Below are 19,002 nucleotides of genomic sequence, written 5' to 3'. Positions count from 1 at the left end.
CACTGGGAGCTGTGCTGCATAACTTGTTCATAAACGATCTAGAGTTAGGAGTGAGGTGTTCAAGTGTGCTGATGTGACTACCTGTACACATTTCATGGTTGTGAAAACAAAGAGAGATTGTGAACAGCTCCAAAAGAACCTCTCCAAACTGAATGAACGGGCAGTAAAATGGCAAATGCAATTCAATGTATGTGTAAAGTGATGCATGTTGAGGCAAAAAATTAAACAAACCACCCTTAATTCCGCTTATACACACAGGGGGACGGGCAGGTCTGAACTGTGGGTGACCGATGAGGAATGAGACTTTGGGGTTGTAGGGAATGGCTCAGTGAAGACGTTGGCTGTGGAGCAGCAGCTCTGAAAAAGGCAAAAGTCCATGCTAGGGATCAATAGGAAAGGAAAGGAAAACTGTGAATATCAATTACAGGTGGGTAGCCGTGTTGGTCTGCCATAGTCAAAACAAAACAAAATAAAAAATTCTTTCCAGTAGCACCTTAGAGACCAACTAAGTTTGTTCTTGGTATGAGCTTTCGTGTGCATGCACACTTCTTCAGATATCAAAATACTCTTATATATTGTACAACTGCATTTGGAAAACTCTGTGCAGTTCTGGTCGCTTCACCTCAAAAGGGTTATTGTATTGTTGGAAAAGGTCCAGGAAAGGAAAACCAAAATGATCAAGGGGGTGGAGCAACTTCAAGGAAACTTCCAGGCATTGGAGCCTTTTTTGGTTTAAAGAAAGGGTAAGAAGTGACATGATAGAAATTTATAAAACGATGCATGGCATGGAGAAAGTGGAGAGAGAGATGACACTATGGAACTCCCTCCCACCCACTTGGGTGGCTTTAAAAGAGGATTGGACAAGTTCATGGAGGAGGAGGAGGAGGAGGAGGAGAGGGCTATCCATGGCTACGTCTTACTTTCTGCCCCCGCAGTCAGAGGCAACCATGCTTCTGAATCTCAGGTGCTGGAACCGCAGGAGGGGAGAGTGTTGCTCCTGTGCTCGGATCCTGCTTGTGGGTTTCCATAGGCATCTGGTTGACCACTGAAAGCAGGATGCTAGACTAGATGGGCCCTTGGCCTGATCCAGCAGGCTCCACTTCTTACATTATCATCTCAGTTCAACACTCATAGTGAGTAATTGGTCACATGTAATGGGTGACTCTGGACAGAGATCTGCATATGCATTGAAGGACTTTTCTGGTCAGTTCTCATGGGTTTAAATGAACTTCACCATGTGCCTTGGAGACATACAGCTAGGTTCACCTTTGCCTCACCTATGCATATGGTAGCCTGCTTCTTGCTTCTTGCATCTTCCTTGCTGAACTGGTGTCTCCATCTGTGAGGCACATTCATATTTCAATCAGTGTAATGTTCCTGCAGATCCTAGCACTATGGACCCTAGCAAAAATAAATTGGGGTGGAATTATTCATTTTTTGTATACCTTACTTGCCAAACTGCTAGTGTTCCTCTGAAGCGCCTGTGATTTTAGGATAAAAATCTGAGGTGTACTGTGTAGATTTCATGCCACAGTTTCATGTATGGAATCAGGGTTTCCTCTTTACTCAAAACTGCTCCTGCAATGGTTATGCAAACCACCTTTTATACTGGGCAGCAAGAAGCCTGTCAGTTACAGTTATGGTTTTGGTGACTATAATTTTTTTTGAGAGATTGCAATTGGGGCTACAGCAGGAAGCAGACCATTTTAGGAGATGCCTCTTCTCCAAGTTCAGTTGCCAGGGTCAAGGCCTCTATGAACTGAATGCAAGGTTCAGCAATCATATCTTGGAAATGCCAGCAGATGTAAGGGGTTTCCCAGAGGATATCCCTGTGTGAGACTCTTCAGGGCATATAGAAACATTTATAATTATGGCAGCTTTGTGAAAGAAGCGGAGGAGTCATATAAAAAATGTTTAGGCGTACTGTCATTTTGACTCAAGAAAATCACCGTTTTATAGTTCCAATCGGAGGAAAAAAATACAGTAAATGGACAAAAGTACAAAGATTCACAAAATGTTTAGGGGTATGCTTCCCCCTGCGTTCCCCCAGAAAAAAGCACTGATTAGGAGATATGCACATAAAATAATACAGTATTTTCCTCCCTTTGACTATAGATGTGCACACATACCGACATACAGTGGTACCTCGGGTTAAGAACTTAATTCGTTCTGGAGGTCCGTTCTTAACCTGAAACTGTTCTTAACCTGAAGCACCACTTTAGCTAATGGGACCTCCTGCTGCCACTGCGCCGTCAGAGCACGATTTCTGTTCTTATCCTGAAGCAAAGTTCTTAACCTGAAGCGTTATTTCTGGGCTAGTGGAGTCTGTAACCTGAAGCGTATGTAACCTGAAGCGTATAACCCCAGGTACCACTGTATATCTACACTGTCATCGTTAACTTTCTGCCTACAAGACCCAATTCCACCCCCTGGGTGGCATTTCTCATTGTGCTCTACAGCATTTGTTACTACCATATAAAATACAGCTTATCAATATATTAGGGGCGGGACACCATTGATCAACCTCTTGTTTCCCCCCACTTCCAAGGGCTGCTAAAACTGGGGGGTTGTGAAGCACCAGGCGAGCCTCACAATGCACGGCTTGTGAGCTGTGTTTGCTTTGCACCATACAGTGCACCACTTTCCCAATGCACCGTTTCATATGGACGGGAGGGGGATTTGAAGTGCCCTTTTTGCTACCCTGAAGAGATATGCCTGGGCGAATCCTCTTAAAACCAGGTGATGAGGTCCCATTTTTGGAGCACTTCCTCTTGTCTGTGGTTTCCTGTAGAGACACCTGCATGAGAGGCTGGGGTGAAGATTAGGGTGGCAGGTGAGTTAGGCTGTGCAAGGCTGGATGTTGAGGAAGGAAAGGTTTTCTCATCTCATCAGGCATCCACTGCAGGGCTGAGTCTAACATCAAGTAGTTATTCCTCCAGAACTGCCTTAACAGTGAGCCTCTGTGTAGCTCGCATCTCCATAAAGACAAAACAATGATAGCAATAGCAGCACATTCAGGTTGTACACTTTTCCAGAAGGGCAGATCTGGTAGCCAGTATCATGAAATGAAATCTCTACAAGCATAGGCCATATTCCTCTGGATTTCCTATGCTGGGGGGGGGGGGAGACAAAAACAGAGGTACTTCAGACGTCCTCCTCCTCCTCATGTTTGCATGCTGCCTTTCCATAGTTCAAACCATGCCCAAAGTAGTCACAAACAATAAAACACTTCAAAACTACATGGGCAAATTGTACAGTTGCCACATAAATCACAGTAAGATAAAAAATAAAAATAAAGATACCAAAAATATATATCAATAGCAGCAAGGAAAACACCAACAAAACCCTCTGAACAAAAACAGTCTCAGCTTTTCCAGCTGGAGTCAGTCTGGGCTCCATCCTCCTGGAGGTGGAAAAAGGCCTGTTGAGCAGGGAGGGGGGTCTTCTTGGACTCACAGCCGAAATGGCCTCTGCTTATGGGCTGCCCAGAGGGAGCTACCTGTCTGCTGGTGGAAACACCAAGGGACGTTTGGTCTGATCTCAACAGGCTGTTTCGTCTAGTGCTCTCTATGTTGTGCTCTCAGTTCCAAGGCAAAATTGTGGCTGTTTCATAGTCTTCGTGCCTCCTTTGCCCTTGAAAGGAAGAGTTGAATGGATTGGTTATGTTACTGAGTTTTTTTGCAGGGAAGTCAGGGAATGCAGGGAGTTCTCTTTAAAAAACCCCCAAAAACCTTACACTATTTGTGACATTACCACCAGCATTTTTTGACAAGCTGGTTTTATTTTCAACAGAACAAATAGAAAGAAAGATTCCTGGCTGCAAAATCATGTTCTGCTGGCACACGACTCTGGTGAATTCTAACACTTGTGAATAGGGATGGATGAGCAGACTTTTCGGGCATAAACTTGTATAAACTAGAGCTGAAGGGAATAGCCAGGGTTGTCAAAGGCTCGATCCAGCTAGACGAGATGTGAGAAAAAATTCCTGGTTACCAAATGGGAGGGTAATTGTGGGTGGGGAGGATCAGTTAACCTTTCAGTTGAGTTTGTGCTACCCGTACCCTCTTTTCAAGTAGCTCACCGCAGGGGCGTGCCATTTTTACGCAAGACCTAAAACACTTGGTTGCTGTCTTTTGCCCGGGCGCAACTGGACATTACGAAGGAAACGCAGGATTGGGATGTGGGGGTGGGGTGCTTGAAGGGGGAAGGGGTTAAGCACACCTCCTGCTTGCCTACAGATCCTCCTTTCCCATCATCTCTGTAGAAACATGTTTGCTAAGATAAATACTGATTTCACAAACCTATAGAAAAGTAACAGCAGGGCTTCTAAAACTTACATTGAATGCATCCCCAGCCAAGAGAAAATGAGATCCCTTCCAGCTGGATGTAACCCCAAGGGGAAATGGGTCAGGGAAGAGGGAAATGCCTCTTCCTTAATTTGAGGATGGGTCCCCCGGTTTCGCCGCCCCACATGTAGTCCTCTGCTTGCAGTTCCACATCCCATGGCCATGGTTTCTCAGTCCCTGCAGCTGCAGCTTGAAAGGAATCTCTCCTCACATGGGACCCTTTTTGGTGGTGTCTTTGGTTTATCTTCAGCAGCATTGAGGCCTTGGGGAAAACGAAACCTGCCATTTCTGGGCTGCTCACAAGTCAAACGTTTAAAGCACCCTCACTCCAAGTACCCAGGGACTGTAGTTTAAGGGTGCTGGAAGGTGTAGCTCTGTGAGTGGTAAACTATAGTTCCCAGTATTTGGGGGAGGGGGGTATGCTTTAAATGTACAAGGCCCGTACAGTTTCTGTTCAAGTTTGCTTTAGGGACAGTGGTAAGAACTGGAGAAGATCTGGCCATCTCGGCCAGCCCTCTGTTCTCACAGTGGATGAAAGGGGAAGGACCTGGGAAGCCCTTAAGGAGGACCTTCAGAAGAGATGGAAGACTGTGCCTTTCTGGAGCTTGTGATGAAGCAAATTTGACTCATCATCATGTTTAAATGGATGGAGTGCGGGGGGGGGGGGGGCAGACAGGGGTGGTGGGGTGTTTTCAGGACACCAGGACAACGTGTGCTCTTTGATACATTCAATATTGAATTGCAAAACAAATTAAAGTGGGGGAGCTTCAGTGCATGTTAAGAGCATCATTTGCTGTTGTTATTTGGTTATACTTCGCTATAACTATAGCAATGCCACGAACTAAGTCACCCTGTTACCCCTTCTTTTCTTTTCTTTAGCAAGAAAGAATCACTAATATCAATGCCCAATTAATTGTTAATAACAGAATTATAGGTGCTCACAAGGAACAGAAATACAGGTGCTCACGAGAAACAATCCTATGTGATATAAAACTCAGGGAACAGAGGGGCAATTGAGCACACCCCTAAAGAGTGCAGTGGGCTTTGGAGGAAGGGGAGAGTGCTTGTGATAATGATCTTTAACAAAATGAAAATATTTCAGTGTGGATGGGGGAAATGAATCAATCCTGATTTTATTTTAATAGTGCGGGGAGATGAATAGACAAATTGATATTACCCATAATTTTGTTACCTGGGAATGGTATTAATTTACTGCAACTTACTCAGAACCCTGTGACCAGGAGGGATCTGGAATTCATCCACTATTCTGGTCCCTTACCGCGACTTAAAGCAGGATCCTTTGCACACAGAAATAGGTTTTTTTAAAGCCCTGCAGATAAATGTGGATTTTAAGAGCTCTTAAAGTTGTTTGATCATAAATGCACACTGGGCATTGGTGGAAACTGAGGAGATGGCAGGTGGGTGGAAGGGTGGCCAAGTGGGTGGAGCCCGAACCAGCGAGGATTCCTGGGTGGGGAAGATCCACACAAGGGGTCTCTACCTACATAGTATTGATATACAGGTATGAGATTATATGCACACACACACAAGCCTCCCAATTACATGGGCTTGCAAGACATAACAGAGAAGTGACTCCAGTCACTTTAGATCGTGTGGAATGCAAGCAGGCATAGCATAAACTTAGTTCTTATTATGAGAACAGAATTGTTCTCTGGCTTTAGGCAGATTTGGATCCAGTCTTGCTCAAGACAGCAGATAAGCAAGCCAGCAACTGTAAATGAGACAAGAATGGCACATCTGTTCCCAGTTCTTGGAATATGGCCATCGCTGGCTCCTAACGGAACTCTCCAGCCTACATGATAAGCTCAGAGTTCACACTTATATCCCCCTCCTGAAAGCAATATTTTATGAGGCCAGCCATTGCCGCATTAAAACTGGAGACACAGCAGTGCTGACATGTATTTAGCAGAACTGCATATGGCACCAACGAAGGAGGCACAGAGAACAGAGATGAGATTATCTGACTTATTCAGCAAATGGTTTACCTTTGATTTCTCCATGAGTTTTGTTATTATTAATAATTGGCTTTAACCAGTGAAGAAGGAATACTACTTGTGCTGTATCATCATGGAAATCCCCCCCCCCTCCTTATTCTGTTTAGTTTCTTTTGGGATAGTTTAGAAATGGGGTGAGGACATAGGCGCTGGCTCCAGGGGGCCAAGGTGATGTCAGGACATGGTGCGACATTGCTTGGGGGATGTCAGGACACCACACCGGCCCCCTCCGTGTGCCCCAGAAGATGGCGCCTCTGGGTGAGGAACAACCCTCTGCAGCCCAAGGGTTGCATCCTTTCTGGACAACCTTCTGGGCGCCCCATGCTATTGGTGGGGTGTCCAGAGACAAAAGTGGGAGGAGAAGCAAATGCAAAATTTATGTTTTTACAGTAGGCTAGTTTCTACATACATCCCTCCATCTAAGGACCAAGAGGCAAGGCCCTATTCCAGCAAGGCAAAATCACAAGGATGGTGTGGAGCCTGATGTTTAGGGGTGCAGCCCAAGGAGAGTGTTTGTGGCTGGGGATGGGGTACAGTTTGAGGAGATAGCGAGCCTTGGTGGTCTGCATCTGACCCCTGGCCTGGGCATTCCTACCCTTGGTGCAGATCCAGGGTAGCCAATTTGCTCCGTGTCGAAAGTCGCCTATTCTTCCAACGTCCACATAGCCTGTCTAGTGCTGCTTTATCTTCACCTCACAAGCCAGTCCCTTGGAAAATTCCATCACTGTATTGCCTCTTGAGCAGACTGTTGATGGTCCTCATTTCTGTTGCTGCTTCTTTTCTAAACCTGACCACATCCATTATCCACTCACATCCAAACAACCAGCTGGTCCTTCACCCAAGCCCCTACACATACCTGTGGTTCACTTATCTTGAGATCGGTTAGAGGTCAAGTTACCAACCCATTTCCTTCTCCTACAGTCTGATATTCAGTGTGTCTACTGGGAAGTGAATATAGTCCCACTAAGTTCAACAGGACTTACTTCCTGCTGAGTATATGTAGGATTTGAGCTTCTAGTCTCTGTGGATTCCCTTCTGTGTCACCTCCACCATGAGCTCCCCAGGAGACCTAGGGCAAGTGGCTGCTCTCTCAGCTACCAGCCGCTACCTGCAAGATTTACTTATATTTCAGATTTATACCTTGCTTTTCAGTATTAGCACCCACAAGGCATGCTCACAATAGTCAGTAAGAACAATAGGATTCAGTTCAATACAATTTTTAAAACAGCAAAATATTTTTTTGTAAAAGAACCCAACAGAGTCAGCACATTAAAAATATCAGCTAAAAATAATTAAAAGCATCTCAAATATATATTTATTTAGGACATTTGTTGGCCATCCAAAGTCCTCTTAGCAGTTTAAACATTATACAGTATTCAAACATTCTGTAGTTCAAATTTTAAAGCATTAATTTAAACATCAAACTCAATCATTTACTGTTCTGTCTCGTTAAATCTAGAGATGGCAATGCTGATTTATCTTACAGACTTGTTGTAAGGATTACCCAGATAATATAAGTGCTGTTGTTTGAATACTGCAAAAACCCCATGAAAGTGTTAAGTATTAGTAAAATAGATCACATTTCAGATCCTAGGTTCTCTTCTCAATGAAAGGCACAAATACAGGATGGGTGACACCTGGCTTGAGAGCAGTACACGTGAAAAGGATCTAGGAGTCTTGGTAGACCATAAACTTGACATGAGTCAACAGTGTGATGCAGCAGCTAAAAAAGCCAATGCAATTCTGGGCTGCATCAATAGGAGTATAGCATCTAGATCAAGGGAAGTAATAGTACCACTGTATTCCACTCTGGTCAGACCTCACCTGGAATACTGTGTCCAGTTCTGGGCACCACAGTTCAAGAAGGATACTGACAAGCAGGAACGTGTCCAGAGGAGGGCAACCAAAATGGTCAAAGGCCTGGAAACGATGCCTTATGAGGAACGGCTTAGGGAGCTGGGTATGTTTAGCCTGGAGAAGAGAAGGTTAAGGGGTGATATGATAGCCATGTTCAAATATATCAAAGGATGTCATATAGAGGAGGGAGAAAGTTGTTTTCTGCTGCTCCAGAGAAGCGGACACGGAGCAATGGATTCAAACTACAAGAAAGAAGATTCCACCTAAACATTAGGAAGAACTTCCTGACAGTAAGAGCTGTTTGACAGTGGAATTTGCTGCCAAGGAGTGTGGTGGAGTCTCCTTCTTTGGAGGTCTTTAAGCGGAGGCTTGACAGCCATCTGTCAGGAATGCTTTGATGGTGTTTCCTGCTTGGCAGGGGGTTGGACTGGATGGCCCTTGGGGTCTCTTCCAACTCTATGATTCCATGATTCTCAGTATCTGTTACGACCCTAATTCAACTGAAGTTAATTGCAACAAAGTCCCCTTGAAACTAAGGGGGGCCCCTACTGGCGTTTGCCCCCATTTTTGCCTTCCCATTTGCAGGTAGAAAAAATAGGACATTTCTGCAATTTGTGGGGAGTACAAAATAGGAGCCTAAGGGCTCCTCTGGGTGACTAGTATCTGCTGTGAAACTTGAAGTGTGTAAAAAGGTGAAATGGGGAGAGTTTGTCCGGAAACCCCCATCCTATCTCAAGCTGAAAGTTTTCAAAAAAGAGAGTTTCCATCTCAGTAATTGAAATCAATGGAGCAAATAAACTACAACCAGGGAGTAAGGAAACTTATTTCTGAATATGATGGAACCGGTAGTCATGACTAACTTGAGCTTAGATTGAGGCCTCCTGTAGTGTGTGATCAATAGGCTTGCATTATGGAACCACCCTTCAACTTTGGTTAGGCTAACAGCCTCCTCTGTTATGACTGTGGACTCGTCATAGGTTGAAGGGGAAATTGCAAAGACAGGAATAAGTTACTCAGTGTCTCTGGCAATAACAGGCAAAGGGTCTCCCAGAAATCCTGCCTCCGAGTTTTGCATGAAAAGGTGCTTAAAGAAACATTACAAACTAAATGCACAGAGGTGAATTGCAGCACCCATTTTGTGTTAAGTCTTTATTGAGCAGCAAAAGAATGTATTTGGGCCTCAGACTTCTTGATGGCGTTTTAATACTCCAACCCAATATTTGCTTCTTGTTTTGCAATTGCATACCTAGCCCCAGTTAATATTCTGTGCATGCCTCTTAGAAATTAAATGGAGAATGGCTATTTCTCCCCATCTTTCCACTTTAAAAGTCATTTGCTACAAAATGTTAGTATGATTACATATCTATAAAATTGCCATGCAGGAGTGAACTTATCAGGGTATAACAACAGAGACGAAGTTAAGGCATGAAATATGAAATATCATGCTCTGGCATCCGAGAGAAGAGGCGCCCACATGTATTACTTGGAATGAGCTTTACGTTTAGAAAATAAAGGCTTTGCTGGGAGACATACTGGGTGGAGAACGAAACTCCGTTAGGTGACAAGAGCAGCTCAAGCAGAGTTCAGAGACGACAACTAGGCAATAGGTGTTTTGCCTTCACAAGTCTGTAAGTCAGGGGTCAGCAAACCTTTTCAGCAGGGGGCTTGTGGGGGGGCGGACTACATTTTGAAGGAAAAATATGAACTAATTCATATGCCCCACAAATAACTCAAGAGATGCATTTTAAATAAAAGCACACATTCTACTCATGTAAAAACATGCGGATTCCCGGACCGTCTGCGGGCTGGATTTAGAAGGCGATTGGGCCGCATCCGGCCCCCGGGCCTTAGTTTGGGGACCCCTGCTGCATAGCTGTCAACTTTTCCCTTTTCTTGTGAGGAATCCTATTCGGAATAAGGGAATTTCCCTTAAAAAAAGGGAAAAGTTGACAGCTGTGCCCTTCTGTAAGTGGATATTTCATGAGCTGCTTCTTGAATTTTCCTAGAATGAATCAGGTGGACAAGGGTTCAACAGGTCGTGGACTTCCCCTTCCCACCCATGGTTTTTTTTTTAACAAAAAAACCAAAAACCATGCTGCTTTCTCATCTCACAAAAAAAAAAATAGTTTCTCATTTGAGCTATGGAAGGAGACTTGATATGCAATACTACCGTGTTTTCCCGAAAATAAGACGCTGTCTTATATTTATTTTTCCTCAAGAAGACACACTATGGATTATTTTCAGGGGGTGTCTTACTTTTAATACGTCAGTTGCTGCCCGTCTTCTTAACCGCTCTGCGTCCGTGTGCTGCACAGCCACGCCTATCGCTATGTCTTATTTTCGGGGTATGGCTTATATCGCGCAAATGCTTAGAAATCCTGCTACGGCTTATTTTATGGGTATGTCTTATTTTTGGGGAAACACGGTATTATTAACAATATACACTGTATTTACATACCACTTACCTGTCAAAATGGCTTTTACATGGTTTGCAGGTATAAAACCGATTACAAAGAATATAGCCACACAAAATTAAAACACACAGTGAAATAATTTTATCAAAACATTAAAATAAACACCAACAATTAAAGCACAGAATAAACAAGCCTATCAAAACAGCAGGGCAATTGCAAGTTGAAACAGCAGTTAAAATGATTTAAATAGGAGGCTCAAGTCAGGAGACTGGGGAATCCTTGTCCAAAGAGGTGAGTCTTCAGGAGCTGGTGGACTGCCAGCCAGGTGGGATGAACCATGAAGCAAATAAGGCTGCGTCGAGGGCATCAAGGGAAGGGGCACGACAGAAATTCTCCATTGCTGGATTTACCATGGACCATATGGTGCAGCTGAACCAGGTTCCACAAAAAAGACTCTCACAATAAATGAAAAAAAACACAACAACAATGTAATAATATAAATTAATGATATGTGGTTTATTTTTGTTTATGTTTTGAATTAGATATATAGGGGGGCACCGAAATCTTTTAAGTGCTGAGTTCCAGTACTAACGGGGCCTCCCATGTTTCAGCAAGGAGCACCTTTTGCACCACAGGCATAACATAGAGACTGTCCTGGAGAGAACGGATTCTCTACTATTATGGGGTGTGGGGATGTAGGTAAAGCATCCTTCCACTTGTGGCAGCATCCCAAATTACCCATGATACAAATCTCTTTGTGCATTGCTCAAGACACAACGCTTGTTGGGTGTCAGGGCCCCCAAAGTGCAACTGACATAGGCTGAGTCCAATCTAAGTCATGAAAAGCACAAGCAGCTCTCTTAGTCTTCAGAACTTGGCTGCTGTGATTGCCAGCCTGGAGGCTAACATGAGGGTTCATTAAATTTCGAAGGCTCTGGAACCTTGAGGTCATTCATATGCTGTTTCAAATGGGGGGCATGAACCGAACATAGATCTTTCTCAACTTACTGGGACTATTCCCTTTATCACCAGGAAAAGAAAGTCCTCCGGTAAGCGATGTCCCGGATGATTCTGATGAGCCCATGCCTGTGCCAGAAGATCTTTCCACCAGCACAGGAGGACAGCATAATTCACGCAGCGAGAGAGTTTTGGGTAAGAGCATTGCTATGCGTGGCTTGCTGCTTCCGTGCACGAGGTGCTTCTCGGTTCACTTGGAAGACTGAGAATGCCTTACTTCTGAGACAGGTGTTTTGTTTTGTTGCTTTCTGTCTCGAAGGCAACAGGCCCCTTTTAACCCAAAAGGTTATAGCCAATAATCTAGCTTTACAATACTTGGTTCCATCAAAGACTGTTCCCATGCTCGTTCTGCATGGAAATAGTTTTATGACAGAAAAGTAAAAGCATGAAGCATGGGGGAAGGGGGTAGAAGAACACACAGCAAACTTTCCTGCCTCTCTATTAGATTTCCAATGTTAACCTGGGTTATGCTTTGTAAATTTACTATCTCTTGATTTCAAATAGATAGCAAGCATCTGGAATAACTGCAGTACCATTATCCCAGTCTCAGTTGTCTGTAAATAATTTCCAGTAATCAAAATCATTGGTTTTCAGCTGATTGATGGATTGCAACTCACACTTGGTCACAGCCTGACCTGAAGTGGATTGCAGCAGTGGGACTGCCCCAAGTTTCTTGTTTGCTGTTTACATTTTAAAAGACTGGGGAAGCAAGAGAGAGATGGGGAGAAAAGCAGAGAGGAGGGAAGTTGGTGAAAAATTAAAAGTGTGACCCATTTGTTAGAGATTGGTCTTAAAGGTGGGTCCTGGCTCTGAAAAGGTGGAAGACCACTCATCTAAATCCACACTTTAGCTTGCTTTCTGGTGCAATGTAATGTACAAAAATATTATCCTGATCAAGGAGAACTTCTGTATAACCAAATGTTTGATTACCAAGTGATTTGTGAGGTTTCTCCAGTCGTTTGGATTTAACAATAAACAAATACAGGATGTGATCCAGGTAAAGTACATCCAAAGGCATGTAGACCCCACTGGTTTCCATAGGAAAAGGTTAAGGATCCAATAGTAGTAATTAAACTGTATAGGTGGCAGCTGGAAAAAGTTCTCTATTCCCTATGTACCCACCGGATACATGCTTGGTTTCCACTGACTTGATGTCCTTTGCTGGATTTAGTTGATGAGTGTCTCATCCAGTAAGGCAGAACGACAGAGTAAATTTGTCAGAAGCTCCAACTCATCCTAGCTGTTGCATTTAAAAAATGCTCCTCCCCCAGGAAGAATAGCAGGTTTAAATAATTTGTCCTCTTTCATTCTCGATCCCTGGGCTGGTTCCTCATGCATTGATTGCCCAGCATTTGATGATTCACTGCTAGATTTGCAAACAAACTCCACTGAAAAGCAGGTTGCGTTTGAGGTGCTATGAAAGCGCTGCCTGGGGTCCTTGTTAGCTCGGCCACACCTGCAAGTTGCTGTTCAGCACCACAGTTATGAAGTCACGAACATGCATGAATGTGTGAATCAGCCCAGTCATGGAATCTGGTCTCTTGGGATCCAGAAATGTTCTCTCAGGCAAGGCTGTAAAATGTGGTCCCGCACTTGCTTCCTTAGCATGGCACCTGCAGGGCTGCAGGGGGAGAAGTGGTCCCTTCCCATTCTGCCCTTCTCTCGATTCAGTGATAAGCTGTGACACAGATAAGGCAAGCTCTTCTTATCACGGCAGCTGCAGCACAGCATGAGGAGACCTTCTTACATGGCAGATGGATGGAGCGCCCCTTTTTCTTTTATAGCTTCTTCCTTTCCTGCTTTATTATCAGTGAAGCTGGCAGAGCTGGCTGAGTGATTAGCTGGAAGGCAAAAAAGAAAAGAACATGTAACTCAGAGCTGACACTCTGATCAACGGGGCACTGGCAGGTGGGGCCGTGCTGCTCCCCCAGCTGCCAAACACTGTGTGTAACCGTGGGGAGCAGGGCAGCAAGACAGTGGGGTGCTCTTCAGTTGCCCGTCCGGCAGCAGAGCTGGAGCTCCTGTCACCCCTCGCGCACTGTGCTGAGCTCCCCACTTCCTTGCCCTTCCTGGTAAGATCAATGAGTCCTGGTGTTGAGAAGCAGGAGAGGGTGTGATTTGGATTTTCTGCCTTGGGTGTTGAAACATGCTGGGCCATCTCTGGGCACTGATGAGGGAGGTGGTGGGGCAGCTGAGGACAGAAAGAGGCAGGTGGGCCTTAGTTTTTTACTTTTGCAGCATGTGTATGAAATAGAAACATGATGGCAATGTTTATTAAATATACACATGGTTTCATGCATGTTTTCTTACAAAAGTAAAATATGAGCCATGTGACTACAAGAGACTATGTCAATACTCAACCTCCAGCCTTGGAGGGGTTCACCACTGAAAACCATCTGCTGGGAAGCATCTGTGGAGAGGGGTGTCGCCTTTATGACCTGCTTTGGGGCTTTCTGGGGGCATTTGGTTGGCCTGTGTGGAAAACTGTGGATTTTATATATTTCTGTTGTGTAAGCCATTGTATGTGGTTGCATCTTTGCCTTAAAAAATGGACTAAAAGTCTATTAAAGAAGTGGGATGCTGACATGCATAAATTGGTATCATTTGAAGGCCATGCTAAATTTCTCCCCAAGGCCTGTTCAACTGAAGCAGAAAAAAAAATCACACGGAAAATCCTTTGATTGCCACAACATTCTTGGAACCAGAATACTATCACAACCCTGGGGTGCCATCCTTGACCCGCTGTTGCTGCCAATCCCTTTGCTCTTTGGAGGCTGGATCTGTCCCCCCCCCATCAGTGCTGCCTCCACAGTGGCCTCTTGGCCCATCGGAGGCGCTGCCTGTCTCCTTCCACCCTTGTTCGCAATGTTGATCTTTAATCCCCCCCCCCCCTTGTTCCTGATGCAGATATTCACTCACACCTCCTTCATTGGCAGGGGTGGGGGCACTATTTTTGGTTCACCTCAGGTAACAAAATGCATTGGGCTGGGCCTGCTGGCTGATGTCTGTGGACTCACTCCACTATGGGCAGTTTGGGGGTTACAGGTATGGTTTATAGTAGTTGCTTGGGGGGGGGGGAACAATTACTGTAAAAATAAGGCAAATCTGACCAAGACCAGCCAATTTTATAGTAAGCAAGAGTCAAGTGCTTCCATAGTTCTTCCACTGAAATAAATGGGATTTAGAAGAAGGCTAGAGTTTTGTTGGATTGTGCCCGGATTTCTTAAAAACAAATCTCTTGCTCAACCCTTCTCCATCCTGGAGCCAGCCAGGACAATGGGAGCGTCTGGTGAGGGGCTCCTGTCTTTTCTAGGAACAATTTCTGTGCTCCTAATGTTTGATTACACTCCTGAGTTAGGAATGTGGGAATCTACCATGTGGAAGTGCCATAGGATTTTTAGACATAGCTAAATGGAACCCTCATTTTGTTGGAAGCAAATGATCAACTTAATTGCTCCAAACCCGATCCAGCAAGGCAATGTTCACATTCTTGTTTCCATTAGGCCCCCCATGGAATATGGATCCAAACCTTTTAGATTAGAGAAATCCTTAAAAGCAGAGGCCACCCCCTTGCAAATGCAGGCAAGAGTACAAGGAAGGTGGCTTGGTGAAAAAGGAAGCCAAAAGGCAGGGCAGCTAAAGGGGAAGTGCTCCACCCCAGATTGAGAAACACAATCCACTCAGTGGTGGTGTTCTGGTGGCTGTTTTGACAAAGGTAATAAATATCTAGTGCTCTTTAGTAGCTAGAATGGCTGTGGAGCTGTGTGCTTCCAAACAAACACAAACACATTGGCCATCTAGTAGGACTGGTGGGAGCCTCAGCTCAGCCACAGCTGCAGGGCCAAAATCTCCTGACACCTGGTGTGTTGCTTTGCAAAGTTCAGATTAGGCCAATTTGCCTTTAAATGTGAACTGAACTGCAGTCCTCCCCACCAAGGACTGTGTGGGCCATGTGCTCCACTCAGTTTCTGAATAACAGAATGACCCAGTGATGCTGTGTCCTTAAAAAACATTACAGCAGATGCAAAGCCCTAAAGACTTCACTATCTAAATCTCAGGATTGTGATTGGGGGGGGGGGATAAGAGAAGCAAAGGAACAAAGGATGGACAGGTTCAAATGCAGCTGACATGTACTTAGCCCTTGGTGCATTTGCAGGGTGAAGACTGCGGAGTTAAGCTAGCCCTTCACAGAAAACATTTTGAGACTGGGCTCTAAAGTGCTTCCTGGTAGATACAGAGTAAGCCGCTGTTTCACACTTCCATTTTACAGAGCAGTCCTGTACAGTATACATGTCTATTCAGAAGTAGGTCCCATCCAGGTCAGTGGAGCATAGAGGGTTGCGGCCTTCATTACGCTGCAAAACAGATGTATTTTTCAAAAGCAAAATTTATGTCTGCCCTCCCCTCTCCCACTTTCTGGTGCCATCCCTTACATCAGAGCAACGCTGCAGGTGTTGTGATAGTTTTCACTAACCTTGGGGAAAGAGAGAAACTTGCTGTGAGTTTAACATGCTTCTTGATGAAAAGAATTGAAAGATTCTTTGGCTAAACTGGAGATACTGTGTGTGCCTCATTGTGTGGCTTTTTTCAATCCGGATAGTGAGCCTGCTGATCTTATCTGCAGTGGGAGGAAGTTGCTTTTATCTGAGAAGCGCATCTCTCCCATTCTGATAAGTCCTGCTTTAGCTGTGGAGTTGTATTTATCTAGTGGGATCACTGGCTCAGCAGCCACCGCAGCAGTAGCAGGGCTAGAGGTGTGTGGAGCTGTTACTGAGGGGAGGCCAAGATGAGCTGTCAACCTTCCCCTTTGTTTGGCGGGAAATTCCCATATTATAGCATTGGAAAAAAGGGAAAAGGTTGACAGCTATGGCCTGGCAGGATCCTGCACAAGGAAGATCAGCCTTCAAGTAAGCCTTGGACTCCTTGGGGAGCGAGAGGTGAATGAGCCCATCTCTGTGAAGGAAGGCTGCGTGAGGCCAGGTCCAAGCTGTAGCTCTCGCAACATGCTAGCTCAAACAAAGCACTTTCCCCCAGGGCCCACGCCAAGGAAAAGTTGGTGCCATTGACACCAAATTCCAGGTCACTGCTTAGTCCTCCATTTCTAAATTTGGTAGCTGGAGAGTGAGTTCGTGCCCCTTTCCCCACAAACCATTGAATTGAGGTGCAGAGGGACAATAGCAGATTTCTTTTCTTTTCTTTTCTTTTTAGAAAAAAAATAAAGAGTTCCCTGAGCATGCAAAGTCAGGAGAGGGATGTCTGTGTAAACAGAAACACACAAGGATGAAGTGGGACAAAGCGGGTGAAAGGAGCAAAAAAGAGAAGTGTGACAAATGCTCCCCGTGTTTACCTTTTGCCCCCGTGTCCCTGGCCTTTTAGTGAGTTTCTCATTCTGCAATCAGTTTTTCTCTCTGGTCTGAGGCATTTATTTATCCCAGCCTTTATTTCTGGTTACCACTTTTTTTTCTGCCCAGCTCTTTGTTGGCCAGAAGAAACTGTGAACCGATGGCAGGACCAGTGAGGTTGCTTGAGGAACCTGACTCTCCTACTTTATTTATTTATCTATTGCATAATGGGAGGCAAGGATGGAGCATATTCAGTAGTCATGCTTTGCATTGAGTGCAGCTTCGTGTATACAGAAGAAGGAAGGGGGGAGTGTAAAAGTACGTAATAGCAGAGCTCTTAAATCAGGGGTCAGCAACCTTTTTCAGCCGTGGGCTGATCCACCATCCCTCAGACCATGTGGGGGGCCGGACTATATATTTTTTTTGGGGGGGGGGGAATGAACGAATTCCTATGCCCCACAAATAACTCAGAGATGCATTTTAAATAAAAGGACACATTCTACTCCTGTAAAAACATGCTGATTCCCGGACCATCTGCAGGCTGGATTGAGAAGGCGATTGGGCCACATCCGGCCCCCGGGCCTTAGGTTGCCTACTCCTGTCTTAAATAGTGCCTCTCAAGTGCTTCGCATATATCGGTAAGCCTTTGAGCAGCCCTGCGATGCTGGCCAATATTAGCGCCACGGCACGTTTGGGGTGCCAGCTAAGGACTTTCTTCTCTGCCCACATGCCTGTCTTGCAGAAATTTAACAGGTGAATGCTTTCTCCACCACTTAGCTCCATATCAGAAAAGCTTCAACTGCTTAATTACATGGTCGGCTCGCCCACTCTTCCCTTTTTCCCATGATTTCTTCTGTTTGAACCATCATGGACATTTGCTCCGATTCAACCATAAACGGGGTTTTCCTGCGGGGGAGTGGCGGGAGAAAATAAAAACCTCTGGGACCCATGCCTAGAAGTCATGGACCAAACGGAAGTGGGCGAGCCCTGCGTCCGCTTGGTCCCAAAGGACCTAACTTCCACCTGCTGACTTAGATATTATTATTATTATTATTAATAACCCCCCACAATCTGGCTGAGTTTCCCCAGCCACTCTGGGCGGCTTCCAACAAAATATTGAAATACAATAGTCTTTTAAACATCAAAAGCTTCCCTAAGCAGGGCTGCCTTCAGATGTCTTCTAAGAGTCTGGTAGTTTTTTATTCTCTTTGACATCTGGTGGGAGGGCGTCCCACAGGACGGGTGCCACCACCGAGAAGGCCCTCTGCCTGCTTCCCTGTACATGTGCTCCCTGCAGAAACCTTGCTTGCCATCTATGGAGGGAAGGGAGGGAGGGGCTGCGCAGCAGGTGCACTTGCAGCCCCCCCCCTTTTCTCATTTCCATCCCGTGTGCCCATCCACACAAAGCTCCTGATCATCTCCGTTTGGATAATGAATACTGTTGTTGTGGCCAGGCAGGCTGATTCCTCGAAACCCCAGGGGTTCTTTCGCCTATTGGCCCCCACAACAGAAATTAAATTAAGAAATGTTAATTCATGGGGGGGCCGGAGAGATTTTGTTGGCTTTGGAGCCCGTGATACCTTGAAAGGATGGAATAACAATGATAATGAGGTATTATCTGAATCTGCAGCACCTTTTCTTAATTTTATCTCTATGTTGCTGGTAGATCCTATTGAAATTGGTATCCTGTCATGGGCTTTATATTAATGCTAAATGGATTTTTTATATATACTTCCACCAAAATTGCTTGAGCGAAAGAAAATTAAAAAGTGTTTTGTTGTTTGCGCTTTATAACTAAACCCAATGGGGGGACTTCGTACATTTATTGATCACTGCTGTAAGCGTTTTTCATATCCACTTTAACCTGGACAGTAAAAGCCATTTAATTAATTAATTCAGCTTGTCGGCTGTGTTTCTATTGGAGAAATACTCAAAACAAATAAATATTTTCCCTCAGTTCCAGTTACGCTACACTCAAGCAAGCAAGCAACAATTAAGTAAGCTACAAAGT

At 44.9% G+C, this 19,002-nt stretch overlaps 1 protein-coding gene across 8 annotated transcripts in view; it reads left to right on the top strand.

Annotated features, from left to right (window-relative positions):
- The window catches only part of IKZF1 (IKAROS family zinc finger 1), a 72,916-nt gene that overhangs the window by 16,955 nt on the left and 36,959 nt on the right, over positions 1–19,002 (top strand). For all 8 annotated transcript variants that reach the window (XM_033170476.1, XM_033170477.1, XM_033170475.1 and 5 more), the window contains exon 3: positions 11,665–11,784. In XM_033170476.1, coding sequence (XP_033026367.1) covers positions 11,665–11,784 — 120 coding nt within the window. The remainder of the gene's footprint in view (positions 1–11,664; positions 11,785–19,002) is intronic.

Source organism: Lacerta agilis, chromosome 14 (assembly GCF_009819535.1).
Source record: "Lacerta agilis isolate rLacAgi1 chromosome 14, rLacAgi1.pri, whole genome shotgun sequence".
NCBI classification, from domain to species: Eukaryota; Metazoa; Chordata; class Lepidosauria; order Squamata; family Lacertidae; genus Lacerta; species Lacerta agilis.
The sequence above is the reverse complement of the archived record's forward strand: the minus strand, read 5'-3'. Positions and strand labels throughout refer to the sequence as shown.